Consider the following 16,103-nt stretch of genomic DNA (forward strand, 5'->3'; position numbering starts at 1 on the left):
ATCCGCACATAGTTTTGTGAAGGTAGCCGTGTATTAGGGGATAGAAATTGACCTAATTATCAAATTTTGTACCAGAAAGCATTACACCAGGAGAGTCAATTGAAGTTGGTGGTTGATAAACGGCTTCAATATATACATTGAAGAATTAATTTTTGCAGGACAATTTACAGTCAAGCTTCCTCATGCATTTATACCCTTGTCTCACTTTGCAGTTTGTCCACATTAACTTCATTTATAATCACTTTACTCCCTTTTATACATTGAGGGACAAAAGTGGCCCTTCCTAAATTTTCAATCATTGGTTTGTTACCTACATAAAGCGACAATTATATTAAATGAGTTAAATCATTTTGTCCATGAAAATAACAAAATAAATGAACAACTTTATTTGCTATGTTGATTATCCATAATTTACTACAATACAAAAACATTGATGTATTGACCAACGTACTACTTATATCTAAATCATATTCTTTTGTATTTCATGGGCATTATTCAGTTGAATTACTACAATTCATGTAAATATGCTATAGTTCATTATAAATCAATTATTGGAAAAAATATAAATAAAGAAATTGTACCAAAATTGAGAGAGTGATGCTAAACAAGTAAAAGAATTCATTCACTGTATGCAAATGAGAACAAACTTGTAGGAAACTAGTGGGAAGGAAAAAAAAGACAAACAAAAAATAGGAAGAAGATAAAACATAAGGAAAAAAAAAGGAAACAAATAAAATATAAGAAAAAATAGAAAACGGAAAACAAAAGAAAAAAAATGGCACAATAGCAGGGGCACAAGAGGTGTTTAAAGTAGTGATAGACAAAGTTCAAAGGGGTTGAAGTGAGACAAGCATATCAACACGGGGTTTAAGTGGATTTCAATCATCATTGTGGTACCATTAAATTCGCAACGGATCTTCTGTCCTACACCCTATGTCATTCTCTATCCCACTTTTTATTATATTGTCATTTCGCCTTTATAAACATCATGTTGTAGTTCTTTTTTATTTCCTTAAGATCCAATAACTATTAATTGAATAAAAAATAAATACAATAGCTTCAATAAAGCAATATATATAGTAGAAAATTAAAAAATACAGCAGAAAATTCATAAAAAATCTCATTTTTTATGAATTTTGAGTTTGTTAAATTTTTTGTATTACTCAGTTAATAGTTATTGGATCTTAAGGAAATAAAAAAGAACTAAAATATGATGTTTATGTAGGAGAAATAGCAATATAATAAAACGTGGGACAGATAATGGCATAGGATGTGGGACAGAAGATCCGTGGGCCATTAAATTACTTGGCAAACTGGGCAAAACGGTATTTTTTATTAAGACCCTCCATATTTTGAACAAGGACATAACATATTAACCAATGACAAAAATGAAACATTGACGTTCTCCCAACTACCATAAATAATCTACCATGCCATGTCCTGCAAACCACCAAGTCCTTTGCTGTCCTGTTCATTTTTCACTAAGTCCGTCTTTCTGCCCTCAATCAAATATCCAAATCATCTACAGCAATGGCTCCATCACCATCCATGGATTCCAAGTCATGGGATGTGATAAGTTTTGCTGTAGATAAGGGTCACGGGGTTAAGGGTCTAGCTGACTTAGGACTAGAGACTTTGCCTAAGCAATACGTTCAACCACCTGAAGAACAAATCACAAACAGTACCGTAGTTACCGATGATTCAATCCCTGTCATTGATTTGTCAAACTGGACTGATCCAAAAGTTGCTGAACAAATTTGCCATGCAGCTGAAAAATGGGGTTTCTTCCAAATTGTTAACCATGGCATCCCTATTGAAGTTTTAGAAGACGTCAAGGAGGCTACCCGTCGATTCTTTGACTTGCCTGCTGAGCAAAAAAATAAGCACTCGAAAGATAATTCACCAACCAACAATGTGAGATATGGCACCAGCTTCACTCCCAAGGCCGAGAAGGCTTTGGAGTGGAAAGATTTTCTTAGTCTCTTTTATGCTTCGGATGATGAGGCTGCAGCGCAATGGCCTTCTGCATGCAGGTATGATTTGGAAGTTTTTCAAATGATTCTAAATCGGCATCAGTTATAAACTTGCGAAGCTGTACACACAACTTTCCATTATTTGTTCATGATTACAAGGCAAGCATGATATTCCCTAAAGCTAGTATTGCTCTGCGTCCATAAAAATTTCGAGCTTAGATTGTTTGCACTAAAAAAAAAATCACATTGTTACGATTTAGAGAGCCACTTTGCCTAGTAATAAGCAGCAGAACACTAATTCTTAGGTTAAGAAAATGCAATTAAACATTAGCCGTTGCATGCAAAAGTATCTATGTTTCACGATTTAATACAAGAATTGGCATTCAACAACCAATTAAATGAAAACGAGAAAGTAACAAAAGTATAGATGTTAAAATTTTTAAATATAATTATTAAGAGTTCTAATATCGGTGTACCAAAATTTATTGTGGTGCAATTTGGTTTATCAGCCTGTGAATTGTAGGCAATAAAAGCTTGGATTGTCATTGGTCTACTTCCAAAAAGTAATATAATGGACTATCCTTCTATTTGCAGGAATGAAGCATTGGATTTCATGAAAAAGTCTGAGTTTGCAATCCGAAGGCTAATGGAGGCTTTGATGAAAGGACTAAATGTTAAGGAGATTGATGGAACCAAAGAATCACTCTTAATGGGTTCAAAAAGAATTAACCTTAACTACTATCCCAAATGTCCTGAGCCTGAGTTAACTGTTGGCGTAGGCCGTCACTCAGATGTATCAACGCTAACAATCCTTCTTCAGGATGATATTGGAGGGCTCTATGTGAAAAAATTGGATAGTGATTCATGGGTTCATGTCCCTCCAATTAATGGGGCAATTGTGATCAATGTTGGTGATGCACTGCAAATTTTGAGCAATGGTCGATACAAGAGCATTGAGCATCGTGTGATTGCAAATGGGATCAAGAATCGGATTTCTGTTCCAATATTTGTGAACCCTAGGCCTAGTGACGCTATCGGTCCTCTGCCAGAAGTTCTTGAGGGTGGGGAAAAGCCAATCTACAAGAAAGTTCTGTATTCGGATTATGTCAAGCATTTCTTCAGAAAAGCTCATGACGGGAAGGAGACGGTGGACTTTGCCAAGATTTAAAATATTTCCTTGAAAGAGTTTTGGTTTCTTTTAGTTGTAAAAGAATTATATGCAGTAGAAAACAAGTGTGACTAGGAAAGAAATTCAGGGCACATATATATGTGTGTGCCTGTGATATAAGCTACGGAAAGCCCTCATAATTAATGATACACTAATTTCGTTATTTTAGTACTAAAAGATTATGCGCAAAGTCCAAACTTTAAGGTTTTGATATTGCTAAACCTTGATTTCAGAATAACCTTTTTACATTTTTTTTTTTTTACCTATATACTTAATTAACACGTTTGATTTATTGGATTTAAGCACTATTAACAAGTAACTAAAGACACATATTTGATGAATGTGAAAGTAGAAAATAATAATGAACTACAGTATCAGCTAACCTAAGGTTTTTTTCTTTTCTTTTTTTTTTTGGTGAACAAAATTTACATCTTTCTCCCATTGAAGAACAGCAAAATAATCACAAATAGTTATTGAGAGAACAAGTGAAATTTCAGTTTTAGTGAAAAACACGTTCTCTTTTTCGTGAAGCAAAATGTAAGTTGGCCACCTTCAATCTATTCTTCTCCTACCTCAAATAATTGACCATTCATAAGTCCTTTTCCGATTACTCATAATAGTTGAATAACTTTTTTTCTGCACTTTACCATGTGATAGTCTTTTTCTTTTTTGACTAACTGCAAGTTGAGGAAACAAAAGAAGAAGCCAATTAATTCAAGGAAGACTAGAAACCCGGATACGAGAGAGATTGCTCATTACCACCACAAAATCAGATTATTAAAGATGATTTCAGAAACATCTCTTGAGATTTCTGACAATGTCACTCGGCTCTCCTGACGTTTTAGATATTACATTTAGCTCTCCTACTTTGAGTTTCGATGTAACAATGTCAGTCTAAGTTTACAAAAAATTCATATGAAATGCTAAAAAGTATTTTTAGTTTCAGTTTTGTCCTTCCATGGCTTGTAAAGTATGGTTCCAGATTACTATTGTTTCTTTTACACAAATGACAAGAATAAAAAAATCACAACTAATGTGATGGGTGTATTACAAAGACGATTCCGTAGTTTCCCGCATGATTGCAAACAAAAATTTTACCGAAATTAACTCGTTTTCAACTTTATTTTGGGAATATTGTCTTAGAGTCAATAACGGTTCATTGTTGTGAATATGTGCGCATAATGTTAATAGACCAACCAAAAGCATGTACTTTTTCCAACTCTGTATATGCTTAGTTGGTAGTCTTTGATTACATGTATTTTCGTGGTTTTAAGGTCAGTTCTAAGTTTAATTGTGGAATCGGTATATTAATTTGTGGTAAATGTCATAGGAGGATAGTCTTATTTATTCTAGATTATTGAGGTTTTCTAGCCAAAGTATGTCAAAATATGATTCTACATCCAACCTTGTGAAGTACGCTTAAATCCACACGCCTGTGAATTTCTCGATGGTCTCTAAGAATGCAACTTAAATATATGTTTAGAGAAGGTGCCCTTTTACTTGAAGAAAAGAAACATGCCAGCAGAATTTTTCCAAATTGAAAAGGGAGTTTTTATTAAAGGAAATATGTTAAGTTTGAAGATTGATATTAAGCAGACCATCATCTCCGAATTGCAAATCGTAAAATCGAGCAATGACAAGTGTTCTAAACTATGAATACAGAAGATTAAAGCATTAAAACAGTTGGCCTTTGGGAGTCGGGCAAATGTCACTATTTTGAAGTTGTGGCAACCCCCTAATTGCAGGCTCTAACAATAATTGATGGCTTCCAAGGGCAAATCCATCACAGCTCTTTCCTTATTTTATGTGTCGGTGCACTGGAAGGTGAGTATATGACTAACCAAATTTAAGTTGTCCAAAAACCTACAATAATGTGATATAGAACTTGAAGAATATTTCCCGGAATGAGAAGAGATATATGGTTGTGTGTCTTTTTTATTTTTCTAATATAAGAAAAATCAAGGATTTTACTAATGAGATTATTGAAAATCGTCCAGTATAATTTACTTGACAAAGTCGGTGTGTCTTTAGTCTTCTCATGAATCTACTGTTTATATTAGTAGGTGATCGATGAATTTTTACAAGTGCACAGAATCAATCGTAATAATAAAATCATTTAGAATATTTCAAGGATTAAACACACATGAACGAATTAAAATTAGAAAAAATGTGAAAGATAAAAACGCTGGAATAATAGTCAAAATAATACTGCAAAGCAAATCATTTCTTTTGTTTCAAAGCATAAATTGGAATAAACAAAAAGTGCTCGAAGGAAAACCATTAAATGTTAAGGTTTCAAAGTCATTATTGCATTTAGGTGGATTGGTGTGAATTTAGTCTATTCCTATTAATCAGAACCTTTGACCCGGTAAAACCAAAAAGTTTCCTCGGACTAGGGGTGGGCAAAAAACCCGGTCCGATCCAAAACCCGACTAACCCGATCCGATCCGATCCGAAAAATAGGATATCCGATCCTATTTTTCTTAGCGGGGCAGACGCGGGTCGGGTACCCGCAAAAACGAATACGGATACGGATCAGCAAAATAAAAACCCGCGGGTACCCGACCCGCAGGATATATTATCTAAATATTAAAAAAATAAGGGTTCATTATATAATTTTATAATTTTTAATCCTAAGTGTAAGTAAAGTGGTTCACAACCTCATATTTTAATCTCGTATGATCCGCATCTCCTCATTTTGTCTAAAAAAAAACGAATATTCTTGGTGAAATCTGAACCAAATGAATAAAACAAAGAAAAATTTGTGAAACTCTATCATAAAAATTGTCCGTCCCTTTCATCCTTTTTTATTTTTATTCTACTTCCATCGATCTTTCCTACAAATTTTTCATCAATTCAATCAAAAATTTGTGTTTGGAGCTCCAATTTTTTGTTAGCTAGATAATTAAAACAATTGTGTCTTTCATTTATTTATTTATTTTATTGCAATTGTGTCTCTTAAATTTGTCTCCTTTTATTTTAGTGCAAGAAATTTATTTTTCTTTTTCATCACCTTTAATGCAACAAGGTCTATTCCAACGATGTAAGAAAGTTGGGGAAAATTTTTCAAGATTATTTTAGTTATACTTTCTTCAAAAATTATTAGCTATGTTCAATTCTTTTTCGGACTTGATTCCATAATCGACTTAGTTTAGATGCAATCTTGTACCATAACATCCTTAAGGAAATTGAAAAAGTTGCCATATACTTATTATCCTTGTGTTTGTTATATTGTAGAAGGATGAAATGCGTGAGAATGGTGATGTACTCAAAATTATCATAAAACTTCGTTTTATCTATTAGATATTATAATTCAAATATGTACTAAATTTATGAAATAGGTTTGGTTATTGGATGAAATATGTGAGAATGGTGATGTATGGATTTTGATTATAATATCTCTACCAATGTTAATTGGAAAGCATACTTTTTTTTTATTGAAAAACATGTTGATATTAAGTGAAATTTTTTTTTTAATTAAAAAATAAATTTTTTTAGGGGCGGGTACCCTATGACCCTCCCCTTTTTTTCGGGTACCCGAATAGCGGGTACCCGAAAATATTAGGGGCGGGTTAGGGTCACAAAATGGCTGACCCGATATTTTAGGGTCGGGTCAGCCAAATCTTGTTAGGGGCGGGTACCCGACCCGTGCCCACCCCTACCTCGGACAAACAAAAGTGTTGACCCTCCGTTTACTTTTTTTTTTCTGGTACCTGAGAGTAGGGATGTACGCGAGCCGAGCTACTCGCGAGTAGCTCGGTCAACGACTCGACTCGAACTCGGGTTGACCGAGTTCGAGCCGAGTTTCGAGTAACTCGAATGAAAATCGAGTCGAGTTTCGAGTCGAAATAGCCCAGCTCGAGTCGAGTCGAGTAGCTTGACGAGCCGGAGTTATTTAAATAATATATTTATAATTTAAATAATATATATGTATTATAATTATAAAATGACCATTATGGGTATAAGTTATATGAAATTTACAATATATCCTTCTTTATAATAAAATCCTATAATGGCAAAAAAGTAATAACATAATTGTAAAAAGACCTAAAATGAAAAAAAATTTCGAGCCTCGAGTATCAAGTCAAGCCTCGAGCCTAAAGGAAATTTTTCGAGTCGAGTCTCGAGTATCGATTTTTTGGGCTCGCTCGAGCTCGAGTCGAGCTCGAGCTTTGGTGGATTACACCCCTACCTGAGAGCCAGCCTAGCTATTTGGGTCATTTGCCACGAAGTTGCGAAAAGGACGCAGTGGGAAAACAATCATATCATCTTATCGGTATCTTTTTCCTAGTTATGCCGAAGTTCTGTCATACTACTACTTGCTAATCATATGGATACACGTGTGAGAGTCATTGTGGTTATAATCTGTAAAATATTCCTTTCTGACTCATCCTGCGTTTGGATAGATGCATAAATTAGGGAAGAATAAACTAATCTAGGGGCAGACTTTTCCTCAAAATGAAAAAAAAAAGGAAAAAGAAAGAAAAAATAGACTAGGAGTAAACTAAACCTAGTAATTGCCATGAATGATGGCTGGTTTGGTTTGGTTGGCGAAGTATTGAGAAGCAAGTAATTGGAACCATACAAAAGGACATAAATTTGGAAAAGAATGCCTTTCGTTTGGAGATTCAACATGTAGCACACAATTACTTTTGGCATCCCAAGATTAGGTTAGACATGGAGCCAGAATTTTCTTATTCTTCCTTTTTTTTTTTTTTGGTTTTCTTCACTTGATATCAAAAAACAGATAGAAACGTGAGAAAACTTATAAAGCAGACATGCATCCTTAATCAATCTTGGTGTAGTATATTGATGTCTCATTAAGCTGGTCAATTCAATGGCTAAAAGTTTTTAAAGCTTGTTACTACTTTAATATTTGCAGGCACTTAGTTTTCTTCATTAAAAAAAAATTGGTAAATGTTTGGCCACTTCATTTCCCCTTAGTAAACCACTTACAAGTCTATGTCTTTTTACTAAAAGGTTAATTTCTTACAACTAACTAAATGCAATTTCAGGAAATATGAAAAGCATATAGTTCAAATGGGGTAGGAATTGAATGGCACTGTCTCCTCAATCAATGAAACACAATAGGTTAAAGATGTAAATTATTGTCACTAATTGTTACCACAAATCGCTGTCAATTGTTCGACTTCATCCATAGAACTGTTGGTATCTGTGTTTCGAATTTTCTCAAGGTTTCTTTGGCATTGAAATAATGAAATATGCTTAATGGAGTAGGAGCAAACACCAATTTAGTCCCTAAACTATATTACTAAAACCAAAATAGTCCTTAAACTTTATTATGAATCAATTTAGTCCCTCAATTATTTTGAAAAAGCTGACGTAGTTCTTAAACTGTATCATGATTGAATTTAGTCCCTAAACTATTTTACTTAAGCCGAAATAGTTCCTCAAGTGTATATATACGGCCAATTTGGTCCTTATTTGGTTTATTCACTCGATTTATGAACTTTCTGCAAAGGACAAAATAGGAAATCTATTCAATTTTCTTATTAAAACAATACAAAAACAGATATTTGTCGCGAAATGAACAATGAAATTGAATATTATAGAAAGCAAAAGAAATAGAGCTTCTTATGAAGGGAAAAAAAAAGAGAAGCCGATGCTCAAAATAAAAATTGATATGGATCCGATTCATCCATTAAATGAAGAAAAGAGAAAAAAAAAAAACACAACAATAGCATGCAAAGAGTTGGAAAACAATATGCTAACATCATGATTACCCTTTTAAGAAATAAGGTTGAAAGAACCTCGCTTTCTATGATTCAATTTTGTTGCCGATTTGTTGATAAATATTATTTATCTATTACTTCAATAAGGGCTATGGCTAGATTACCTATTTTACCCTTGATTATTGGTGCAGAAAGTTAATACATAGGTAGATTGGCACAATAAGGACCAAATTTGCCACATAAATACAGTTGAAGGACTATTTCGGCTTAAGTAAAATAATTCAAGGAGTAAATTAGCTCATGATAAAGTTTAAGGACTATTTCAATTTTATTAAAATAGTTGAGGGACTAAATTGCCTCGTAATAAAGTTTAAGAACTATTTTGATTTTAGCAAAATAGTTTGAGGATTAAAAGGCCATCATTAGGAGCAACTGTCACTTCAGTTAATAACATATAGCTGAAGTTTTTATTTTTGGTATGCAAAATACAAATTAGTATAAAGGTTATATTAATCTTGTTCTCTTCAGTTTCAAAATTTGTGAAATTCTTATTTATTCAAGAGGTTTTTTTTTATTTTACTTTTTGTAAGTTGGATGTTTTGAATCCAGAACTTCCTACTTACAATCCCTCCTACCTTACTGTCCAATCCAACCCTCCCTCTGAAGAGGTATAATTACTGTCATAGCATATAGTGAAATTTTTATATTTTTTTAATGAGGCAATTTGAGAGTTAAAGGAAAACTTTAAAATATTTAGGGTGTGCAAATATGATATGAAAAAGTTTTAAGCTGCAACAATGTTATGTATTCTTTCGCCTTAAAAAAAATCACATGCTTTCACAATAACCATTATAAATGTCATCGCTCATTACTAAGAAATCTTTGATTGAGAGAATAATAATAATAATAATAAACGTTTACAACTTTGTTTATTCTGCCGCTGGCAAAACTGAATGTTCGAATTTGACATTCCATGCTTCTCGTAGTGGTATGGCAATGTTGGGTTTCGTTGAAGCTTCGGAGCATAATAAAACCAAATCCATTTAAGAGACAAGAAAAGAAATACACACACACACTGTCCTAATGTTAATTAGGTGGGTCAAATATGCACTTACCGGGTGGTGCAAAGACACGAGGTGGGCTGTCTACTGGCTGCTTTTGCAGTATACTGTCACCGTAAAAATTGTACTATTTTTTACTTCCACCTACCTTTGGTATCAAAAAATCAAATTATTAATAATGAATTTTTGACAAGTCCTGGGGTTGGCTCGGATGGTTTCGGTGTAGTCTAATTAGATCCCGAGATCATGTGTCCGAGTCACCTCTCTACTGCTTGTGTATTCTTGGGAGGCGGAGCGCACAATACAGACATAGGGAGATTAGTTTGGCAAAATTGGGTACTCCCTGTGTTGAAAAAAAAAACTAATGAATTTTTGACAAACATAAATCTCAGCAACCAAAGAGGAGATGAAATAAAAGAATGGGGTGTGGAACTAATGTTATTTCTGGATAGAGGGAGATGATATTACAGTAAAAGTTCACTATTATGCTCTTTATTTGTGTATTTATTGAACTAATTAAGCTTTGTAGTTTTATATCAAACAGTTGCACCGCAAACAAGAAAATCCAGGAATATAGGATGGCATTTTTGAACCATGAAATACTCGATTTTGACTCTGGTTGAAGGTGTAACTGTGTAACCGAGTGGCTATTAGGACTACATATAGCAGAAAGAAATAATAGAAAAATAGCTCTTAGGAGCAAGATTTTTTGAACTTAATAGAAAAGTGGAATAACCTATGTTGACGTAAGAGATTTTGTCACTTGGCATTATCTTTGTGACGTAATACATAAAACATCAGCAAACTAAGAAACCAAAAATTCCAAATTGAAGAACTCTAAAACTGGATTCTTATTTCTTTTCTTTCTTTCTTTCTTTTTTTTTTTGGTAATTCCGAGTCTAAGGTAGTGAGAAAGTGTGGATATGGTTTCCGTAAATAACTTTTGCTAAAGAACTTAAATATAACAAGCAGGGGCAATAACACAAATTGCATCAGTAAATATCTTTTTATTTCCTCCTACACACCTCAGAAAGAAGAAAGATTAGGAAATAGATTTATTTTTTTGTCTGCATTTATTTCTGCAAATAGATTTATTTTCTATTTTCTCCGTTTATCTAATAATACTTTTGTGCATTTTGATGCTTCTCCATTTATTTTTTCCTGTGAAATCACTTAGACAAATTCCTACAATATGACTTATTATACATGTCAGGATTTGAAGAGGGAGTCGCGGTATCGAGGCTCCATATTGAAACTGTGGATCGGAAGTGCTCGAATTCAGCCATTCTTTTTGAATCCGCACACTGTTTGAAAGTATGCGTGTGTTAAGGGTTGAAAATTGACCTAATAATAACATTTTATACCAGAATGCAATCTACGTACGGAGTCAATTGAAGTTGGTGGTTGGTAGAGTAAGTTTTCTTTTGACACCTTCAATACGCTCGAGTGTTAATCTTTGCAGGATAAATTACACTTAACCCCCCGTATAACTCTTGTCTCACTTTGCCCATGTCAACTTTATTTATCATCACATTACCCCATTTTAAAAGTTGAGGGAAAAAAGTGACCCTCAATTCGTTTATTCTTTAATTTCTTTCGTGTTTCCTTCTATTTTTCCTTCTCTTTCCTTTCTTCTAAAGTAGAAGGTATTCATAAAACCTCAATGATTGTTTTCTAACCTGCATATAGTAACAAATACTCCCTCTATTCCAAAATATTTGTCACACTTCGAGACTTGAACTTATTTTCAACCGTGCCAAGATTTCAAGTAATTTTAGTCTAAGTTCCAGCAATACCCTTAGCAATACCCTTCTTCAGTTTCTATGTATTAAGCTGTGTGGAACCCAAGTCTTAAGAATGTTTCCTAACTGTTTTTTGGGAAAGCATCTTGCACGACCATTGTTTGCACTTGCTGTGAGACTTACGCATATCAAGTACAATTCTTGTAGTTTCTTGGGGTCTGTTGGAAGATTAAAAGAAACGATGTACATTTAAGTGGAAATGGATGAAAGTTTTCATTGCTAATTGTGGTAAGTGGCATTAATTTTAAAACAGTTCAAAGAATAAAACATGATACTTTTAATGGGATGAAATATATTATAAATAAGTAAACCCATTATGTCCATATTGAATAACAAGATAACTGACCAACGTACTACTTTATATATAATATCATATTGCTTGTATTTCATGAGCATGTTCAGTTGAATATTGAATTACAACAATTCGAGTAAATATACTATAGTTCATGATAAATCATTTATTGGAAGCGAAAATTAGAAATAAAGAAATTGTACTAGAATTGAGAGAATGGTAATAAAGAAATCAATGAATTCATTCCAAGTATGCAAGTGAGAGCAAACATGTAGGAAAGTAGTGGCAAAAAGAAAGAAAAAAAGACAAGACCATAGTTATCAAATTCCTCCTTTTTTACAATGAATGAAAGGAAAAGAAGTATAAGCAAAAAAAAAAGGAAAAGGAAAAAGGAGTATCAAAAAAAAAAAAAGAGAAAAGTAGCATAACACTAAAGGCATATTTGTCCAATAACCATAGTTATTAAAACCAATCCGACGGGAGGATCGGGTTGGCTGGTCAGTGGTTCAACAGGTGGGTCACACTATATAATAAAAAAATATAATATAATTAAATAAACATATCAATTATAATATAACTACATAAATTCTTAACTATTAAAAAGTCATAACCTATTCATACTTCATAGTTCATAAATACAAGCTATACCTATATGTATTCCTTCGTTCATAAATTCATATTGATAGTATACACAAATATAAATGATAAATCTAAGTGTCAAAGAAAGAAATAAACTCTAATTCCCAAATCCCTTTTCAATTTTTCTTATCTAATTGTCAAAAAGATGACAATGCCCATGCTGGTGTGGCTAGTCAAATTAAAAAATTGGATAAAATGGTAACTTCAGAAAAATTTCCAAAACTCGTCGGGTTTAGTGGGTCACTGGTTCGACTGTCCGGGTCAAACGGTTCAAAGCTAGTCATCTGCAACTCCAATCCAATTGCTAAATCGGCCTGATTCCATGGCCGGTCCACCGATTTGACTGATTCAACCGCCTGGATGGGCCAGATTTAATAACTATGCCAATACCACGTCAAATTCAAGCAAAAGGGGTTTAAAGTGCTGATAGACAAAATTCAAGGGGGTTTAAGTGGAATTCATTCATGATCGTATTATCTTTAAAACCCTTGGCTAACATGTTTTGGTCAAAAAGGTACTTTTTAAAGATTCCTTACTTTGAATAATGGCATAACGTACTAACCAAGGCCAGAACTTGACGTTCTTCCCACTACTATAAATAGTCTACCAAGGCATTCGCCATAAACCATCGAGTCCTTTGCTGCCTTGTTCATTCTTCACTAAGCCAGTCTTTCTACCTTCCTTCAAATCTTCAAATTATCTACAGCAATGGCTCCATCATTACCTATGGATTCCAACACATGGGATGTGATTAGTTTTGCCGTAGACAAGGGTCATGGGGTTAAGGGTCTAGCTGACTTAGGCCTCGAGACTTTACCTAAGCAATATATTCAACCTCCTGAAGAACAAATCATCCACAGTACCGTAGTTACCAACGATTCAATCCCTGTCATTGATTTGTCAAACTGGAATGATCCAATGGTTGCTGAACAAATTTGCAATGCAGCTGAAAAATGGGGATTCTTCCAAATTGTTAACCATGGTATCCCTATTGAAGTTTTAGAAAATGTCAAGGAGGCTACTCGTCAGTTCTTTGGATTGCCTGCTGAGGAAAAAAATAAGCACTCGAAAGATAATTCACCAACCAACAATGTGAGATATGGAACCAGTTTCACTCCTAAGGCCGAGAAGGCTTTGGAGTGGAAAGATTTTCTTAGTCTCTTCTATGTTTCGGATGATGAGGCTGCAGCACAATGGCCCTCTGCATGCAGGTTCGATTTAGCAATTTTGCAAACCGTATTTTGTAAATCGGCATCAGTTATAACTTATGAACTTGCAAAGTTGTGTACAACTACTTTCTATAATATTTTTCATGGCTACAAGAGAAGCATGATATTCATAAAAATATATTTATGGCTAATATTGCTTTACATTCACAAAGATTTTGAGTTCGATGTACCCAAAAAAAAAAAGATTTTGAGTTTGATTCTTTGCATTAAAATAAACCAAATATTAAAATTTAGAACGCCACTTTTGCCTAGTAATTAGTAGTTGAATAAGCAATTAGACATTAGCCATTGAACCCTAGCAGACAATTTTTTATTGCCAGAGTATATATGTTTCACGATTTAATACAAGAATTGGCATTTAGCAACCAATTAAATGAATATGAGAAGTAAACAAAAGTGCAGGTGTTAATATTGTCATAAATATTTATTAAAAGTTCTTATATCGATGGCCCAAACTTTCTATGGTGCAAGGTGGTTGATCAGCCAACAAAATGTATGCAATAAAAGCTTGGACTAATGCTACTATTCTAATTCCAATTACTAATATTATGGACTATTTTTGTTATTTACAGGAACGAAGCATTGGATTTTATGACGAAGTCTGAGTTTGTAATCCGAAGGCTACTGCAGGCTTTGATGAAAGGACTTAACGTGAAGGAGATTGATGAAACCAAAGAATCGCTCTTCATGGGTTCAAAAAGAATTAACCTTAACTATTATCCCAAATGTCCTGAGCCCGAGTTAACTGTTGGCGTAGGTCGTCACTCAGACGTATCAACACTAACAATCCTTCTTCAGGATGATATTGGAGGGCTCTATGTGAAAAAACTGGACAGTGATACATGGGTTATGTCCCTCCAATTAATGGAGCAATTGTGATCAATGTTGGTGATGCACTTCAGATTCTAAGCAATGGCAAGTACAAGAGTATTGAGCACCGTGTGATTGCAAATGGGATCAAGAATCGGATTTCTGTACCAATTTTTGTGAATCCTAGGCCTAGTGACATTATTGGTCCTTTGCCAGAAGTTCTTGAGAGTGGAGAGAAACCAATATACAAGCAAGTTCTGTATTCGGACTATGTCAAGCATTTCTTCAGAAAAGCTCACGATGGAAAGGAAACAGTTGACTTTGCCAAGATTTGAAATATTTCCTCGAAAGACTTTTGTTTCTTTGATTTGTATAAGAATTAGACTAGTAAATAAATGTGACTAGGGAAAAAATTTTGAAGTATGTATGTCTGTGCCTGTGATATAAGCTATGGAAAGTCGTTATAATTACAATTAGACTAATTGCATGTTATTTTTGTACTGGAAACTTGTGTTCTCAGCCTCTAATGTTTAAGGTTTTGGTATTGCTAAACAATGATTTAGGATCAATTATTTTACGTTTTATTTTTCTTTGGTATTACCTATAAACCAAATTAACATATTTGATTAATTGGTTTTAAACCATTAATGAGTAACTAAAGATGCATATTTGATAAATGAGAAAGTAAAAAAAGAAACATTTATGAACCACTGTATCAACTTTGGTTTAGTGGTTAAAATTGAAATTTCAAAAATTAGAAGTTCTAGACTCAATTATTCTTTTCTCCCGTTTCACTTTTTAAATCTCACATTTCAAAAAAAAAATAAAGGCACACGTACACACACACTCTCTCTTTGGTGAACAAAGTTCACCTGCAAAATCACAAGCAATTGCTACAAAGAAGACAAGTAAATTTTGAGTTTTGGTGAAAAACATGTTTTGTTTTTGTATTGTAAAACATCATGATATGGAATTAGATAAATTTTTAATCAATGGTAGGCTTATGAAAATGGCAATGTCTACTCTCTTTTTTCCCCTTTTTCTTTACCTGGACAAATAGAGTGGCGTGCTTTTTGGTACATTATCCGTGAAACGGGTGCATGGAAAATGACCAAATGTAGAGCGACTGAACATTTGAAGAGTTGTCAACATTATTATCTCTAATGGACAGTCTATTCTGGGAAAAGGGAAAACGCTTGAATCAGTTGTAATTTATGGCTCAGCTAATAAGCCAAATTATCAACCTGTTAATTGAATTCAAAAAGAGCAAAAAGTCCACTATTTTGAGAAAGTGGAGCTTAATTCTCTCTAATTTCTTTATTTATGGAATTACGTTCTCCTTTAGAGAACAAGAAAATGACATTTGCTAGATGATTATTTGATTATTTTCGTAAAAAATACTTTTCTAGAAGATTTATTTCTCTAATTTCTGGATC

At 33.6% G+C, this 16,103-nt stretch overlaps 1 protein-coding gene and 1 pseudogene across 1 annotated transcript; both read left to right on the forward strand.

The window, feature by feature from the left end:
- The first annotated feature begins 1,495 nt into the window (after positions 1 to 1,495).
- LOC113690170 (feruloyl CoA ortho-hydroxylase F6H1-3-like) lies at positions 1,496 to 3,249 on the forward strand. Its single transcript, XM_027208001.2, has 2 exons — positions 1,496 to 2,033; positions 2,568 to 3,249. The coding sequence occupies exons 1-2, from the start codon at positions 1,531 to 1,533 to the stop codon at positions 3,139 to 3,141; spliced, it is 1,077 nt and encodes a 358-aa protein (XP_027063802.1). The 5' UTR covers positions 1,496 to 1,530; the 3' UTR covers positions 3,142 to 3,249.
- A 10,060-nt stretch (positions 3,250 to 13,309) lies between these two features.
- LOC113689788 (feruloyl CoA ortho-hydroxylase F6H1-3-like) lies at positions 13,310 to 15,140 on the forward strand (annotated as a pseudogene).
- Positions 15,141 to 16,103: the final 963 nt, after the last annotated feature.

This window comes from Coffea arabica, chromosome 1e (assembly GCF_036785885.1).
Source record: "Coffea arabica cultivar ET-39 chromosome 1e, Coffea Arabica ET-39 HiFi, whole genome shotgun sequence".
Lineage (NCBI taxonomy): Eukaryota > Viridiplantae > Streptophyta > Magnoliopsida > Gentianales > Rubiaceae > Coffea > Coffea arabica.

What these genes read in the sequence shown, in the direction of transcription:
- LOC113690170 (XM_027208001.2), top strand. Translation starts at nt 1,531, where the DNA reads ATGGCTCCATCACCATCCATGGATTCCAAGTCATGGGATGTGATAAGT. An exon ending in CAATGGCCTTCTGCATGCAG is followed by an intron (nt 2,034 to 2,567) that starts GTATGATTTGGA and finishes TTCTATTTGCAG; the next exon opens with GAATGAAGCATTGGATTTCA.